This window comes from Pelecanus crispus, chromosome 10, assembly GCF_030463565.1.
Source record: "Pelecanus crispus isolate bPelCri1 chromosome 10, bPelCri1.pri, whole genome shotgun sequence".
Taxonomy (NCBI): Eukaryota; Metazoa; Chordata; class Aves; order Pelecaniformes; family Pelecanidae; genus Pelecanus; species Pelecanus crispus.
The window spans coordinates 17,428,991-17,444,954 of record NC_134652.1 but is presented as its reverse complement, the minus strand read 5'-3'; the positions used below and the strand labels follow the sequence as shown (position 1 = coordinate 17,444,954).

General features: G+C 39.9%; 1 protein-coding gene across 1 annotated transcript in view; it reads right to left on the bottom strand.

The window, feature by feature from the left end:
• Window positions 1-6,614, bottom strand: part of LOC104032468 (adhesion G protein-coupled receptor A3) — a 285,114-nt gene extending 278,500 nt beyond the window's left edge. The window contains exon 1 of the mRNA XM_075717669.1: window positions 6,394-6,614. Coding sequence (XP_075573784.1) covers window positions 6,394-6,614 — 221 coding nt within the window. The remainder of the gene's footprint in view (window positions 1-6,393) is intronic.
• Between the last annotated feature and the right edge of the window lie 9,350 nt (window positions 6,615-15,964).

Below are 15,964 nucleotides of genomic sequence, written 5' to 3'. Positions count from 1 at the left end.
TTTAAACCTCTGAAAATGCAGAAAAATGAGAATGTATAGCATATTAAACCTTTAGAGCTTCATTTTAGTAACATTCTTCAGACCCTTTCCTTCTGGCTATTCAGACCTGTTTTAAAAAGTGCTTTCCCCTTCTTCACCTCTCTCCCCACCACTCCATCACTCCCCCACTCTTCACCTCACCTCTTATCTTACAATGCTGTCAGGATATTTAGAAGGGGACAAGAAAAGAAAAATGTATTTTGAGAAAATGTTTCAGTATGCCTTCTGAAACAGGGGAAAAGAAAAAAAAAAAAAAAAGCGCTACATTTTCAAATCTTTAAAGAACAGTCCATTTTAAGGGCTGACAGTACTTTGGTCCCAAGGGGCAGCAACTCGTACAGCTTCCTTACAGGCAAATTCCACATACATAAATCTTCTTCTCCCTGGCCACTACCTCACTGCAACAGACAAGAATACCTACACTTCAGAAACAAATTTATATTGCACATATCTTCTGATAGTTAAAATTAAATAGGTTTTATGAATATTAGGCCAACTTACACAAAAAAAACCCAACCAAACAAAAAAGAGCCAGTTATATACACTACATCTCTTCCTGCTTAAGACAATGAAGGTCAGTAGCTAACCTGCCGACAAATTATACCATATCATAAAACCCCAACTTCATTTAGGACTTCTCAATAGGTATTAGATACACACTTAAATGGTAAGACTCCCTTCCCACATGCAGTACTATCGCCCTATCTATCCCCACCAGTTTATTTTTACTGCTGGAATGAAACTAAGATCACAATACTGCAAATTTCCCAGTAGGTAGCAAAAAAAAGGACTTGGTTTCTAAATGAAATTACCAAATTAAAGAACTGTTTAACACTGTAAAATAATTTTATCTGTTTCCAAAAATTCTTATCCCATTGTCTTGCATAAACTGCTTTCCTCAAAGCAAGTTACACTAAGGACTTAAAAGTACCAGGAGGATATATGGCACTGTTTTAACTTACGACATTTAGAGATTATTAATAATAATAGAGAAAGAAACTTCAGCCTGATTCATATAACTTTAAAAAGTTAATCTAGTAACTATTAAAGCAGCCTTTAGTGTATTTTGCACATTATTTGCAAAGAAGTTCTATTTTCCTGAAGAGTTTTTTCACCCTCCTCTTATGTTAAAATTTCCAGTAATGCCAATGCACCAGTTTCATTAAAAAAAGTCATAATTTGGAAGTGGTCATAGTACTTCCTGCTATTGACAAGTAGATGACAGAATTCAGGTGCAGATATTCGCTCATCAGAAATAACTTAAAGAAAAATAAAATATTTTCAGTTATGGTATTTTAAGGCCACTCTAGTTGAATCTATAACATGAAATATCAAGGAAGATTAGTCTAATATCTAAAGAGTTTTCATCTATAGTGTTTTTCTCTTCTTTTTATTTTGCTCTCCCCAACCATCTGTCCCAGACCTTCCAAATCTTATGTGTATTTTATGTCAGTTTGCTTTATGTTAGGAGTTTCTTTCACAACAACAAACTGGCTTTGTTTGTTGGGTTTTTTCTGGGTGTGGCTGTTTTTTTGGTTTGTTGGTTTAGTTTTCTTTTTTAAAGAGTTGGAGAAAGCATGTATAAATATGTATACACACATAAATAATGGAGCAGGAAACCTGTTTTTTATTCTTTTTTTCTGCCACTTTGAGTGAACACAGGAAGCTAACCAAGGTGAAAACGTTCATGAAAACTTTTATAATGAGAATTAGTCTACCATCTTTAATAATGCTGTTATTTACAAATTAGCAATGCTATGTGAGATTTCATATCGATAATGAAAAAGATGTGAGTTTTAACATGGGGAAATAAAGCTACTGAATAATATTTTTTGTTCATGCTTTCCTCAATTCTTGCTTTGTTTGCTTTGGCTAGCTTAAACTCTAAGCTCTTTGGGACATAAAGAACATTTTTGTGATCTATTTTTACAGCAAGATGCTTATATGAAATAAATCATATTGATATATCCTAAACTGAGTATAGGAGTGTAAAAGACAAGACTGGACATGAAACACACACAGTAATATAATAATTTTGAATAAATTCCAGTAGACATGACATAAATGTATGTGACTGAAAAGTAATTTTGGGACAGAGAAAAGTGGGGCAATGCTGCTTTCAGAAGACTACTTAATGTTTCTAAAGTGCTTTGAAGATTAAAAGCCCTATATATGTATTATGGCTATGGATTACCACTGGAGTCATGTAGCCTCACTCGGAAATTGAGAATCTGAGAAATTTGAGACAACCTCTGATTCAAAGTCAGAAGAAATGCATAGATATAAAAAACATTAAGAGTCCTATATGATGCAGAATTGCTATGAGCCATACACTACCTCAAATTTTCGTCATTTCTACCATGAGAGTTAAAACATCAGGTTTCCACAGGTGCATCAGTGGCTAAAATTTGTAATAATAACAACCTTCAGTATAAATGTTGGACTTTGTTTTGAATTGAGGGAGAAAAAAAATAGCGATGCTACTATCAGAAACTGTTGGCATTTGTAACTTCAAAGTATATTCTGCCCAGCAATATCAAGACATATATTGAACTGAGAACTTCTAAGACTAAAAGGATAAACTTTTTAACACCACTTGACAGAGGGGGAAAAAAAAAAAAGTACAGAAAGTAACCTACCAATATACTGTCCGGTTTACATGGAATAACTCTGAAGAGACTCTAATCTGCTAATTCCTGAAGTTTCAAATTGTAGGACTTCTGCATGGCAAAAAGCAGCAACACAATTTTTACTGTCGTATTCCATATAGCCTAAATTTCAGCAAGTTCAGCAAAAGTTTAACAACTAAAATTTCTGCTAGCATAGAAGAGAAAGAAAATTGCAAATAATCATTTTCTCTACAGTTACACTTTAACAACCCAATCACACAACTGAAAAAAAAAATGTAAAATATTGATTCAATGTAAGAATTCCCAAGTATTGAGCCATAAAGTCTAAACTGAGAAAACTGTATTATGCTGAAGGGATATGAATCCTCTTTGTTGGGTTTACACTTCCATGCCTACCAAGAGCGAAGTGGGGAGGGCAGATCCCCTAAATTAGTGATTCAATAGCTGTATTCTTCAAGGCAGGGGGGGAGTAACTCCCGTACTCCACCGCTGCCCCAATATACAAGGCACAGAAATACATGTTGCAAATGAATAAGGGCTAGAATTCCTTTTCACAAGATACATGCAAATACTTTGTAAAGCTACAACTAAGTTTTTTTCGATCCACATCAAGCACTTGAATCCCATTACCAAAGCAGTAAAATACTAAATAAAGACAGTGAAACAGAGTCCAGAACAAGTTTTTTTTGTTGGTTTTGGTTCTTAATATAAAGAGAAGGGGATAGTTGCTTTATCAGCTTATGTTTTGATTTTATTTCTAGTGTGATTGTTTATTATTGGGTGCATTCAGACAGTACTGAATAGCTCTAGTGTTCATATGATTTCAAAGAAACTATGCAAACTTCCCCACCTCATAAGCTGGAAATAATTGGTCCGAACCTGTCGAGAATAAGCATTTCTTCAGTGACTTCACACTAGTTTGTAGTCACTGTGTATGACTGTGTCAGAAGAATTTTCAGTAGTGCTACTTTTAGTACATATATGCCATAAGAAGCCTAAATCGTCGAAATCAGCCAAGGCCCACGGTCACTTTGGTGAAAAAACCATTAAACTAACAAATCATAACTTCTTAAATTTGCTGATAAGCAACATTACCTAGCATGTAAATGAAATGTTACACATCCACAGCTCATCTCTTAATGGCTTAAGAGATACAGCAGAGATAATTCCTCTGTCATCTCTGCAGAACAGTTAAAAGAGTTTGGCTTCAGTCTTCCCTTCAAAAAAAAAAAACAAACCAACCCAGCACTAGGGACGCAGCATCCCTGTATAATAAAAATACATGAGATGATTACTTAATCTGCCCAACCCCCCCCAAACTGTTTGTTACATAGTTTCATTACAGCGCTACTGCATCTGAATATACGTTCCTTTTATTCACCTCTACATTTCTTAATTGTTAAAGCAATCCAGAATGTTATGTTCCATATGTTAAAGCTCTCTTTCTCTCTGTGGGCCCATAAAACTGAATGGAAGCAGGCAGCATCTACTAGAATATTCTCTTTTGCCCAAGTCTTCCATGTAGCTACAAAAATAAATGTAAGAGCGCTAGCGTTTGAGCTTTTTATCATTATTTTCTGCAGCTGGCCAAATCTCACAAGTGTAATTTAATTCATCAAAACCAGCTTCTCCTAGAAAATCTTTGACACGTTCAATCAAATTGTCATCTGTATGTCCCAGCTACTGAAAATTCTTATGTCCCTAACACAGATTTTAAACTTTTTTCCTTTTTACTTTCAAAATTTAGCCTTACATTTACTTACTAAGAAGGAAAAAAATCTTGAGAAGACAGATTGTAAGAGGCAAGGGATAAGTTACATGATATATGGCACTATACTTGTCCACATGAAATACAACAAAAAACAGTGGTTTGTATGTTTTACATCAACTAAGGACAGCTAATCAGCTCTCAGGTCAATGGCTATTTCTAATTAAGTTAAAAAAACCTAACACAGTATCTTTCTAATGAGCATGAGCAAGTGTTACCTGAAATGTTCATGTTTAGGGTGATGGTATCAAGTTTGCTACTGGTGCCTTAGATCATATGTGTAAGTGAGCAAATCCTCCCACCTACACACTTCAAACATACCACCTCCCCCGTTCATCTTTTCTCACTTCTGCTTCCAATTCAATTTCTTTTCATTACAGTGAATACATACTCCTGTTGATCTTATAGCCAGCTGGATTCATCTACTGGTACTTACCTCGTTAAAAGAAAAGTTTCTTAAAAAAAAAAAAAATCTAAATAACACTCTGTGAATCAATTCTTAAGAAGAAAAACCTTTGCAGACACGCTGAGTGTGAGAGCTTCTACAGATCTTTAACCAATGGAAAAAAAATAGCTTCTGCCTGCCCAAGATGTTGACATTTTATACTTTTGGGGGAGTACAAACTATAACTATATAGCCAGTTATATAAACTACAAAAGTAGCAGTGAATTTATCACCTAGGTTGATGTAATAATCACCTTATGCTGATGTAATAATTTTATTATAAACCAGCTTCTTAAAATTTAGCAGAAAGTGCAGTTATTATATCTTGTATATTAACAAGCAAAAGTTTCCCAAATGAATAATCAACATACTGCTAATCAGCATCGTCACTCAACAGTTGCAGCTAAAACTGAACTGAAGCGTACGCAGCACATCTGTACGTTTGCAAGCACAAGCTCCCCAGATGTTATAAATTACTATCTTTACCAGTTGACTCCTAAAAGTGTTGACTTGAAGAAAATGCAGTGAACAGTGGAGATGTTCACAGCAGGAATTGTCAACAGAACTAAATTCAACAGTAAAAGATCTGTTGATATGTGCATGATCTAAAGGGTAAATGTCACAGAGCTATTACTGCTTGGGTCCATTACAGGGACATTACTTTCACCTATACTTGATGATACAGTTACAAAAAGTTCTACTATTGTACTTGCAATATATTCCATTTATTCAAGTTTAGCTACGTGCAACAGGCAACAAAACATCATAACCTAACCAAGTCACTTGGGGATGGGAAAAAAAAAAGAAAAACAAACCCAAAAAAACCCAACACCAAATTGTGAGTCATTTTCAATTACCAGACAACTGAGACCAATATTGGAGATCTGGTCATTTCAAATGGTTGTACACAAACTCTTGTTAAAAAAAAGGAGACAACAAATTCCAAACTTTATTTAGAGGAGACGAGAGAGAAGGGGGAAACCAGTCAATCACACAGGACTCCAGAAGGCAGTTTACCATGACCGATACCATTCATTTATTGCCCGGGCAGTTTGAGCCCATCCCGACGCCGGCGCAGAGGTGCACCAGCGAGCTCCAGCAGTTCTGCTGGCACTGACATTTCCCAAACCACCACACGCAGCGGCATGCAATTCACACCGGGGTAAGCCCAGCTTCCCCAGCTCGACCAAAACGCCAGCGAGAGTTTCCAAGCTGAGAACAACAACAACAAAAAAAAAAAAAAAAACAAAAAAACCAACAACAACAACAAAACAAACCGAACTCTCGCACACTTTTTAAAAGCCGGCCCAGGGCTGCAATCTGCGCGGAGCGGTCCCGCCTGCCCCGGCAGCAGCGCTCGGGGCGGCGGCGAGCACGGCCGCGCCGAGGGGTGTCCCCCCCCCCCCGCCCCTCCGCTTTGGGGCACCCCCGCCCCGCGCCAGCGCCTCCCGCGGGGGGAGCGCGGGGCCGGCGGGCGCCAGGTGCGCGCTGCCCCCGCGGGCCGTACTCACAGGGACACGGTGCGGTTGGGCAGCACGGCGGGCTGCAAAGTTTCCACCAAGTCGCCGCCGCTGCAGACCACTTTGATGCGGAGGGCCGGGCGGCCGGGCCCCTTGGCGCGCTCGGCGGCGCAGAGGCAGCGGTCCACGATGAGGTCGGGGCAGTTCCTGCTGCCCGCGCACAGCCCCAGCACGGCGGCCAGCAGGCAGAGCCGGCGGCAGAGCCCGCGCATGCTGAGCCAGCCAGCGAGCCGCCCGCTGCCGCGCCCGCCGCTCCGCGCCGCGCATGGCACGCGCCGCGCCGCTCCGCGCCGCTCCGCGCGCCCCTCCACGCCTCCTGCGCCCACCCCGCCCCGCCCCGCCGCGCCTCTCGCTGCGGCCGGCTCCGCTCCGAGGGACCCCCCCCCCCCTTCCTCCTCCTCCTCCTCCTCCTCCGAGGAGCCGCCGCTCCTTTCCTGCCGCAGCCCGTGCAGCGGCGGCGCTGGGCGGGCCCCGCGGCGCGCAGCGGGCCCCCTCCTCCCGCCACCCACCGGGCGCGGCCCCCCCGGGGGGCCGGGGCCGCCCCCGCGCCCCGCCGGCAGCCGCGGCCCCGGGGAGTTCCCTGCGCGGGCGCTACCTGCGCTGAAGCGCGGTGCTTTCAGCCCGCCGTGGCTGTCCGGTAACGGGACACACGGACAGACCGGTGCGCCAAGGACGAGCTGCGCTGCACAGAGCGTGCCGCCAGCCTAGGCACAGGTTGGAAAATCAGGCGCTGGGAAAATGACACGCGTTGGGAAATCTGGTTTTGAAAATAGCCGTCATTCCTGCCGCTCTTGGGACACGCGCGTGCGAAGCGCTGTTCGTAGCTCTGGTGGTGGGCAAGGAGATCGAGGCCATGGGCAAAGGCCAGCCTAGGCCAAGGGACAGCGCAGTCCCCCAGCCGGGGCTGCGCTGACCGGCCACTGCCATCGGGGAGGGCCCGTGCACTTGGCTGACTTCAGACACCTCGGCTGATGCTGTGGACACGACCTAAATCAAAGGTTTGACCTGTAGTCAAAGACTGCTTCATCATCCAGGTCAACGAGCAGATTTCTTGCTTTTCTACTTGTATTTGCGTGTTATTTATGGCACTCCATGGCTTTGGAGCAGTCTCGATAGTGTTTTATGTGATATGAGTAGTAACTCTTAGGGCAGATTTTCAGCATCAACTGCAAGCTACCCTGCTTTTTGCTAAAAGTGAGAAAAAATTCCAATTTGTAATACAGACTTACATTTTTAATGGGCTTTTGCAAAAAGAGCGAGTTCCTTACCTTCTCTTACTCAATGGAGACTCAAAACACACATTTTCATTGCAGGATATAGGCCAAAGTTAGTAATAGCCTGCCATGGCTGTAAAGCTATTTCAAGGAATTACGAGGTTTTTTTAAATAATGTTGTATTATAGTCCCTTAGGGAAGAGTTGTCTTGCACATTTACTGTGCCTGTTATCACTGCTTTCTAATACCTAATTGGAGCCTTTAGGCACTAAGTTATTAATAAGTGATAGAAGGGTAAGTACCCTTGTGAAATTCCAGGCTAATAGCAACTTTCTCAGGAACAATCTTTTTCTGTACAGTTGTTGATTTAAAGAATCATAAATATTACAACCTCTGTTCTTTTGTTTTTAAAAGCAAAGTTGTGTAAGGCTTACTGGCAGACAGCAAAATGGACTGTATTACATGAGACCACTCAACATTGTAATGGTTGCATGCTGTTCTTTATCATAAAGAAACACCATGTAGCATTTAAATTTGCAAATGCTTTTTTAGCTTTGAAAAATTCTGTCTCATCCATACTGGTTTTGAAAGCACAAGTGGAGAACAGACATTTATTGAGACATAGCATGGATTTCATTCAGTGTTAACCTTGCTGAGAAGGAATGGAATTTTTCAGTCAAACTCAGCCCTAAACACATGCTAGGAGAATTTTAACGTTTTTTCTAACTCACTGATCCTGAAAGTTTTTGAAGAATATTGTTTTATTAAGGAACAAGAAGGTTTACAGTCACATTGAAGCCATCTATCAAATCCTACAGTAAAGGTAGAAAAGGAGGTTTTATTCCTAACATTAGAGGTGAAAAATAGGGAGAGTTTCCTCTCCAGTTCCCAATGCATTTGATCCCTTTTTTTCCCTTGCTTTATTACAAATAAAGAAACAAAAATCTGTCATCTTCCCTCTCCTTCACTGTCATCTTCAAATATGAAGAAAGTAAAATTTGTATGATGATTTGCAAGCACAGATGATGATGGTCCCCGCCCTGAGATCTCACAGTCTGAACAGGTCCAATTGAAAAGAGGACCTGGGCACCTACAAAGCTTGGTACTGCTTCAGTTGTCACCAGCCAGCACAGCAGAATGCTTAGTGTTGGCGGTAGCTATTTTCCCAGACTTTGGAAGATGCAACTCCAACGCGCTCATGATATGCAAACAACTGAATTTCCCATGTCTTGGGAAGGTGGTATAATCCCAGATTCCCTTGTAAGATAGGAAGAAAAAAAGTTGCAGCACTGCAACTTGAAAAGCAGCCAACATTGCGCTATGTTGGGTTCCAAAACTGCCAGTTTTAGACAAACTGCGTGCCTACAGCTTGGGTGCCTTTGGACACTTACACAGCAGATAGCATGTGATAGGGCATGAGCTCCTTAGCTGGGTTTTGGTGTGTGCAAAAAGAGAATAAAGAGTTTATAGTGTATATTAGTGTATATTAAAGTCAAAGATACTTGAAGAATTTAGGTGTCTGTGCTGTTAAATAGAACTGAGTGAGGGTTTTTTAATTCATAGTTGACCTTGGACCCTTCAGTTACTCTTAAATCCTTTTAAATCTAGCCCAAGGTTATTGCACATGTATATTAGAAGGAACACACTTTAGAATATCTCTCCTTACAGTTCTCTCTCTTGGTTTGGTCAGCAACCAGAATGTGATGTGTGCTGGTCTCTTTTTGCCCACAGAGCCACCCAGGAGAACTTAAACACTTAAGGAGTCCCAGAATGCCAGGTCCTGCTCAGATGAACTTCCTGGCAGACAGAAGCAAGACCAGAGATTCAGTTGAAACATAAAATATTTTCTAATTTTAATAATTTCTTTACAGTTAAATTCTTGCTTCAGTTATTTGATTAAATCATAGAAGTGAAGAATAAATTTTCTTAAATCAGGGAAGTAAGAAGATTACTGTATGTGGCTATTTTCTTTGTATTTTTGTTTCTGTGCATCAAAAGTCTTAAGGATTTTTAATAGGTCTATCTATGTATGCATACACCATGACCTTACAACAGTACTTGAGAGGGAAATTTTACGCTGCGGCTGAGTAAATGTTAAAAAGGAATGTAAATAAATTTAGGAAGATAATCCTAAAACGGCATTAGCCTGCATGAAGATGAACAATATAGAAAGGAATCAGAACTTAGAGATACAAGTCATTCATTACACTACAGGTTTACATTGCATTTAGATCATGTTCCCAAGCACAAAACAGCAGCAGCACCTGCTTAGCATCACAGGACATTACACAGCAGTTAAGTAACGAGCATGTGTTATACAATAATAGGAAATATGGGGAGTCAGAATGTAAATAAGTCAATTTGAATTTTGTCAGGATTTCAAAATTGTATGTTAGTATTGGAAGAGCGCCATGGAAACTTTAATAACCACAAACCATCAGGGCTTTTGTTTTATTTCTTATCCAGAAGTTGGCACTCTCTCAGCCCTCTAATTCCTTGAACATTGACCCTTTATTGACAGTAGTGAAACAATGAATCATTCACCCTGTTTCCTCCAGTGCATCTGTATCCTGACACCGTTATCCCATCATGACTGTATCTCATGCTACTCATCACATCAGTGTAACACCATGTTACATCTGTAAGCCTTTGCAATGAAATTATTAAAAAAACCAAGCCTAGAAGAGATTTGGCCTAGAAGAAGGGTAGGCAAAGTAACTGGGAGAACAACAATCCAGAGCAGATTTCCACTGGGACATTTGGAATTCTGTGAAAAGACATTATTTGAAAGGTGGTGGAGGAAAAAAGCACAAAGTACAACACTCGCCTAGAAAGAACCCAATGATTTTTAGCTTCACGCATAGTGAACTAATACGTCAGTATCGGAGGTAGAATAGTCCTGTTCCATAAAGACCTCATATATGGCATTGACGATTGCAAAACAAAGGTAACAAACTAATGAAAGCAAAATTGTTCAGATTTTTTACCAATCACTAGAATTAACTGGATAAAACTGAGTGCAGAAACAGACTCTTGGCAAAATGGTCCTGAACCTATTTCACACACTGAGTAATCTTTTAAGGAAATGCGGAAACTGAGTCATTCAGAACTGGAGTAATCAGAGCAGGGAATCATGTACCGAGGAGGGGAACAATGCTGTGATAGAAAGAACTGACAAAACAGGATTTCCATTGCTGCTATTCTGCATTAGCACAATGAGAAACACCTCTGTATTGTTTTTATGTTACAAAATCATAAGAAACCCTGAAATATCATTGCATTGTTTTCTCTCCACTTGTATTTTGCATCATACTTACAGTAGTAAATATAGTATTGTATCTGAAATCAAAATGGGTTTGACCACTTCTATATGTGCAGGGTGACAGGTTTCTGAAAAAGTTGCATTGAACTTTTCATTGAAATAAGGAGGTCCTTGAAGTTAGAAACCTCTTGTGAAAAAAGCAATGTGGCTTTATTTATTCTGTAGCAGAGCAGATACCAATGCAAAATTCTGTTAGAAACGAAGAATGTAGCTCCGAATTTGTACACAAATAAGGATAAGCTATCAGTGGGGAGTAGAATAATTATCACAAAATTATCAACAGTGAAATAAATAATATTTGGAGGAAAAAGCTAGAGTGCTAGCTAGTTCTCAAAGCTGAGCCAAGTTTTTGAATACTTGAATACTTCAGACTTACTGCCAAATAATGTAAACTTCCCCCCCCCCCCCCCAAAAAAAAAAAACCCATACCTACACAGGAGTGTATGTCGGTGTAAATGTCTGATGACCACCAAATGCAACTCCAACTGTTACCAAGTCCCTCAGCTGTGTCAGAGAACAGACTGAAATTGTTCAGATATGCTATTAATGGCACATTTTTTAATGTTCTAGCCTTCATCTCTTCCATCTTTTCATGCTGTTTTATTTACTTGCACAGTAGCAGAAGACTAACGCTTTTGCATGGTCAGCCAAAGGAGTAGCAGCTTTTTTATCAACTTTGCACCTTCTGAGGTCTCACATGAGGTAAGGTTGATAGTGCAAAACTGCACTGGAAATTGAAATGCTGTCCTGCAGAAGGCAGAGCAGAAAGTACAGAGGAAGCAGCAGCTGCCTTCTGTCCCACAGACCCAGGCATCTATTCCTGCAGGAATGTGGGGCTTTCAGGAGAGCCATCCTCTTTCTCTCACACATGGTTTTAAGATGCGCTGGGAGGACATACTTTTGGATGTTGATGTACACATGCCAGTGCCTCTCAGTGTTCACTCATGAGAACTCCGAGTGACTTACCAGCATGCCTTGTATCAGAGAAAAAGGGAGAGAGAAACACAGGAAAAATGTAGCCCCCTGAAATTGAGTATTTTCCAGGTAGAAAGCTATTTCAAGCTTTATTTTCCTGTCATACAAAAATGCTTTTTCTCTCTGTCATGTCCCTGCATAGAGAAGGTCAAATGAGTCTTTTCCACACCTTCCTGAATTATGAAGATCTCTTAATATTCTCCTTTGTGCTTCTAGAGGTGGCAGGTTAGGTAGTCTCTTCATTGCGGAAGAGACATAAAATGGTAAGTGGATATTCTAAGATCAGAAAGATGACATAAATAGCAAAAACAATATCTATTTGTGCAACTTCACTAATGGCCTTTAAATATACTTTAGAGTCATTGTTAATAGTGTTTGGGTTTGAAGCACAGTCAGAGAATGCCAGAATGATTTATGTCAGAAGGGAGCTCTGAACATCACCTGGTCCAACACTCCAGTTAAAACAGTGCCAGCTTCGAAAGTACATTTCGTTGTTCAGGGCTTGTCCAGTGACATTTTGAATCACTACACAGATGGGGATTTCACAGCCTCTGGGCCCCGCTCCAGTGTCTGGCTATCCTTACTGCAAAGAATTTTTTTTTTCCTTAGCTCTTAAAATAATTTCCCTGGCTGCAAATTGTATCTATTCTGTCTTTTTCTTTTGCTGTGTACTTCTGTGAAAAAAGTCTAGCTGCCATCTCCTCTTCAACTACCCATTAGATGACTGAAGAGAGCATTAAGATCCTCCCTTTGCCACCTCTTCTCCAGGCAGAACAAAACCTGCTCTCTCCTCTCTCCCTTATGTGTCAGGTGCTCTAGCCCCTCAGCAATCTCGCTGACCTGCCGATGAATTAAAGCCAGTTTATCAATGTCTTTTCTGCATGACTGTACCATCTTGTGACAATAGACGAATGGTGCAAAATAAAAGTAATTACTATTTCCCTTCTTTACTTAATGGCAAGGATATTCAACAAATTTCTGGGTTACTTGCTCTCATGCATTCAGTGAATTAAAATGACATATTAACCTAACCCGTATTCCACTGCTTGCTGTTTTATTCACTTGTAGAAGAAAAGGGAAAATAACAACTTATAATCTGAAAGACAATGATTAAAATAAGAATCTCATTATATAATAGATGCTTAAGATAGTCAAATGTTACATTGCCTGTTACATTTTGTCCTTGTCACTCAGTTATGTGGAATCCTATCCAAATGCCAACAGTAGTATTATAGAGAAGATTTCATGCATAACTAGTGGTTCTAATAACTAACTTATTTGTTTTTAAATGGTCAATTGAAAACATAAGGAGAACAAATGACAAAGACTAAATGAGAACTCTTATTTATACATGAACAGAGTTTTAAAAAATAAACTATACCATGGCTTGACCTAATTTTGCAGAGTATTTAAGTAGATTTATATTTTGTGGCCAAGTTAGAAAGTCCATTGATAGAAGCCCTAACATGAAAAGCCAACAAATCCAATTACCACTAACAGCTGTGCAACAATTCTACTAATGTCAGTAATTCCTCAGTCCAACTAAAGTCTAACATGCTTCCATCTTTCTCCAAATTCCTTCTGTCAAAATAAATTTCTGTCCCTGATGCCTTACAAGCAGAAAGTTTTGTCTATTATTTTGTCTGCCTATTCCCATTTTAATATCATTTCCCACTTCAAGCTGCTTTGAATTGTGTCAGTCACTACTACATGCTATTTCTTTCAAGTTCCTTTGGCAAGCTCATGTTTTCCTCAAATGATTCTTTTCCTCAGCTTAAAGGTGGTTTAGAAACCAACATTCTCTTCTGTTCAGGTGGATGCCTTCTTCCTTCTATTTCCAATGTCTTTCAGATTTGTCAGTAACTCTTTTGAGTTTGCTTTTATACTTTCTATGCCTTCTTGGGGAACTGGAGTGTTGCCTTGGTCCCCTCATGCAAAAACATCAAGAATAACACATTCCCTTCCATAATATTTTAGTTGTCATCCTGCTTTTTAAGAAGCAGTATGCCCTTTTATATAATTTGTCTTGGTACTTTTACAAAGGAAAACCTTCAGTGTTAAAACAAATCAAGTACTATGTAACTACAGTACTATGTACAGCAACAGCAGCAAATGTCAACCAAAAAACCCACTTAAAAGACATAGTATTACAGGCATGAAAAATAAAAAGCATATATATTTGAAAACTTAATTGCTGTTAAGCATAGCATACATGATTCATGAAAACATTATCACTTTTAAAGGGCCCCACCTACATCTGAATCTTATGATATCAGGACTAGATGCTGAGAATGTAGCTGTTGCCTTAAAACTTGGAAATGCTAATATCCAAAAAGCCTGCTGTGAAAACAATTTCACCAAAAAAATCCTTCTAAAGCTCTCTAAAATGGTGTGATAAGGACTATTAGAACCAGTTTAAACAACTGTGATTAAAAACCCCATAAATATACTACATGAATAAAGAAAATGTTCAGGAAAATAAAATAACTGGCAAAGGTCACTGAAATTATTTCTGTTTCTCATTTGTAAAGCTCTGTGTCATACAGGTATTAACTAGTATCAGACACTAAATGTATCACAAAAGCTGGTGAGGGCTGGTTTTTAAATGAAGACTCCTAGCTCCTGAGAATCACTAAGAAGCTATTATTCTTTATTCTTTTCTTGTAAAATGTACTGTTTTCCCACTCTATTTCCTACCCTCCTCTCTTAATATGCAAGCACATTTGGAATACTGAATCACACTCCAGAATGGCAGCAATTGGTATGCATACGGTGTTAACTGAGTCAGGAAACATTCCTTACCAGATGGATATGGATTTTTGTGAATGCATAATGGCCCTTTAAGAAGCTTAATAGAAAAGTATGAAACCTTTTACAAACAGCATTCCAAAGCAAGATTGCCAAAAGCAAGTGCACATAAATAGCTCCGATAATTGGAGCCGTATTCCTGCACCCATTCCCAGCGACAGAGAGGGGCTGCTGACCACGCACCGTGGTTTGTATTAGCTTCCTGGTCCGGGTTGATCCTTAAGGTGCCCTCATCTTCTTTCCAACACCAGAACTTTAGGACTTGTCCTCTTTGCTAGAGCTTTAGCATTGGTTAGTCACTGAACATAGCTTCTCACTTTCCACATATGAGTAGATTTCTTTAAATTCTGCACTTGTTACAGAAGCAGCTATAGGCTGGTACAAAGATTCGGGCCCACCATGCTATACAGATGTCTTCTCCAGGCACAGCGAGTCCTGTCCCCAAACCAAGAAGAAGGGGAAAAGGAGGTGAAATCCAGCAGAACAGTGGTAACACAGGGAACAGGACACAGGCGCCTCAATTTTACATTCTTCACTGGGCCAAGGGGCACAGCTGCTTTCTGATACTATTGAAAATTGTAATGGTAGTTTTGATGAGTCTCCTGTAAAGAGCCATCTACATAGTACTATTCATTATCTGTTTTCTTTATCTACATTTTCAAAAACATGTGTATGGCATGTGTTTCTCATTGTTGGCTATGACCTTTGTTTATTTATAGTTTTGAAAACTCTGACTACTGCCAGACACTATTAAAAATAAACATTTTTAATTGTTTTCATGTTTTATCCTCCCCTCCCCTTTCCACCCAAGTCTGACAGGATGAAACATTGTTTTTTGCTTGGGATGTAGCTACTTCTGCTGCGAGAAGAAAGAGGACTAGGAGGAAGTTGTTTACATATTATCAGAATAGTTTTATATTCAACAGTCTGGAAACAAAGCAAACTACTATCTCCCAGCCCCCTTTAGTATGGGTCTCCCCATTCCCAGGATCTGTCTTCAGCTGAGGGGGCAGAAATGAGTACTGAATTGCTCTCCTGCCTTTAGCCCAGCCAAACCTAGCTCTTTCTTCCCAACAACACAGCCTCAACACAAGAGGCCGTCTTCATTTCCCATATAAGCAAATGGCCTCACTGTTCAGTGCAAGGTGGGTTTTTGTTTCTTCAGGCAGAGAAAAAGCCTTCTGCATCCAAAATGAATTGCTTTAACATCTAGAATAAATGACGAGAATGTCACGACTGTACC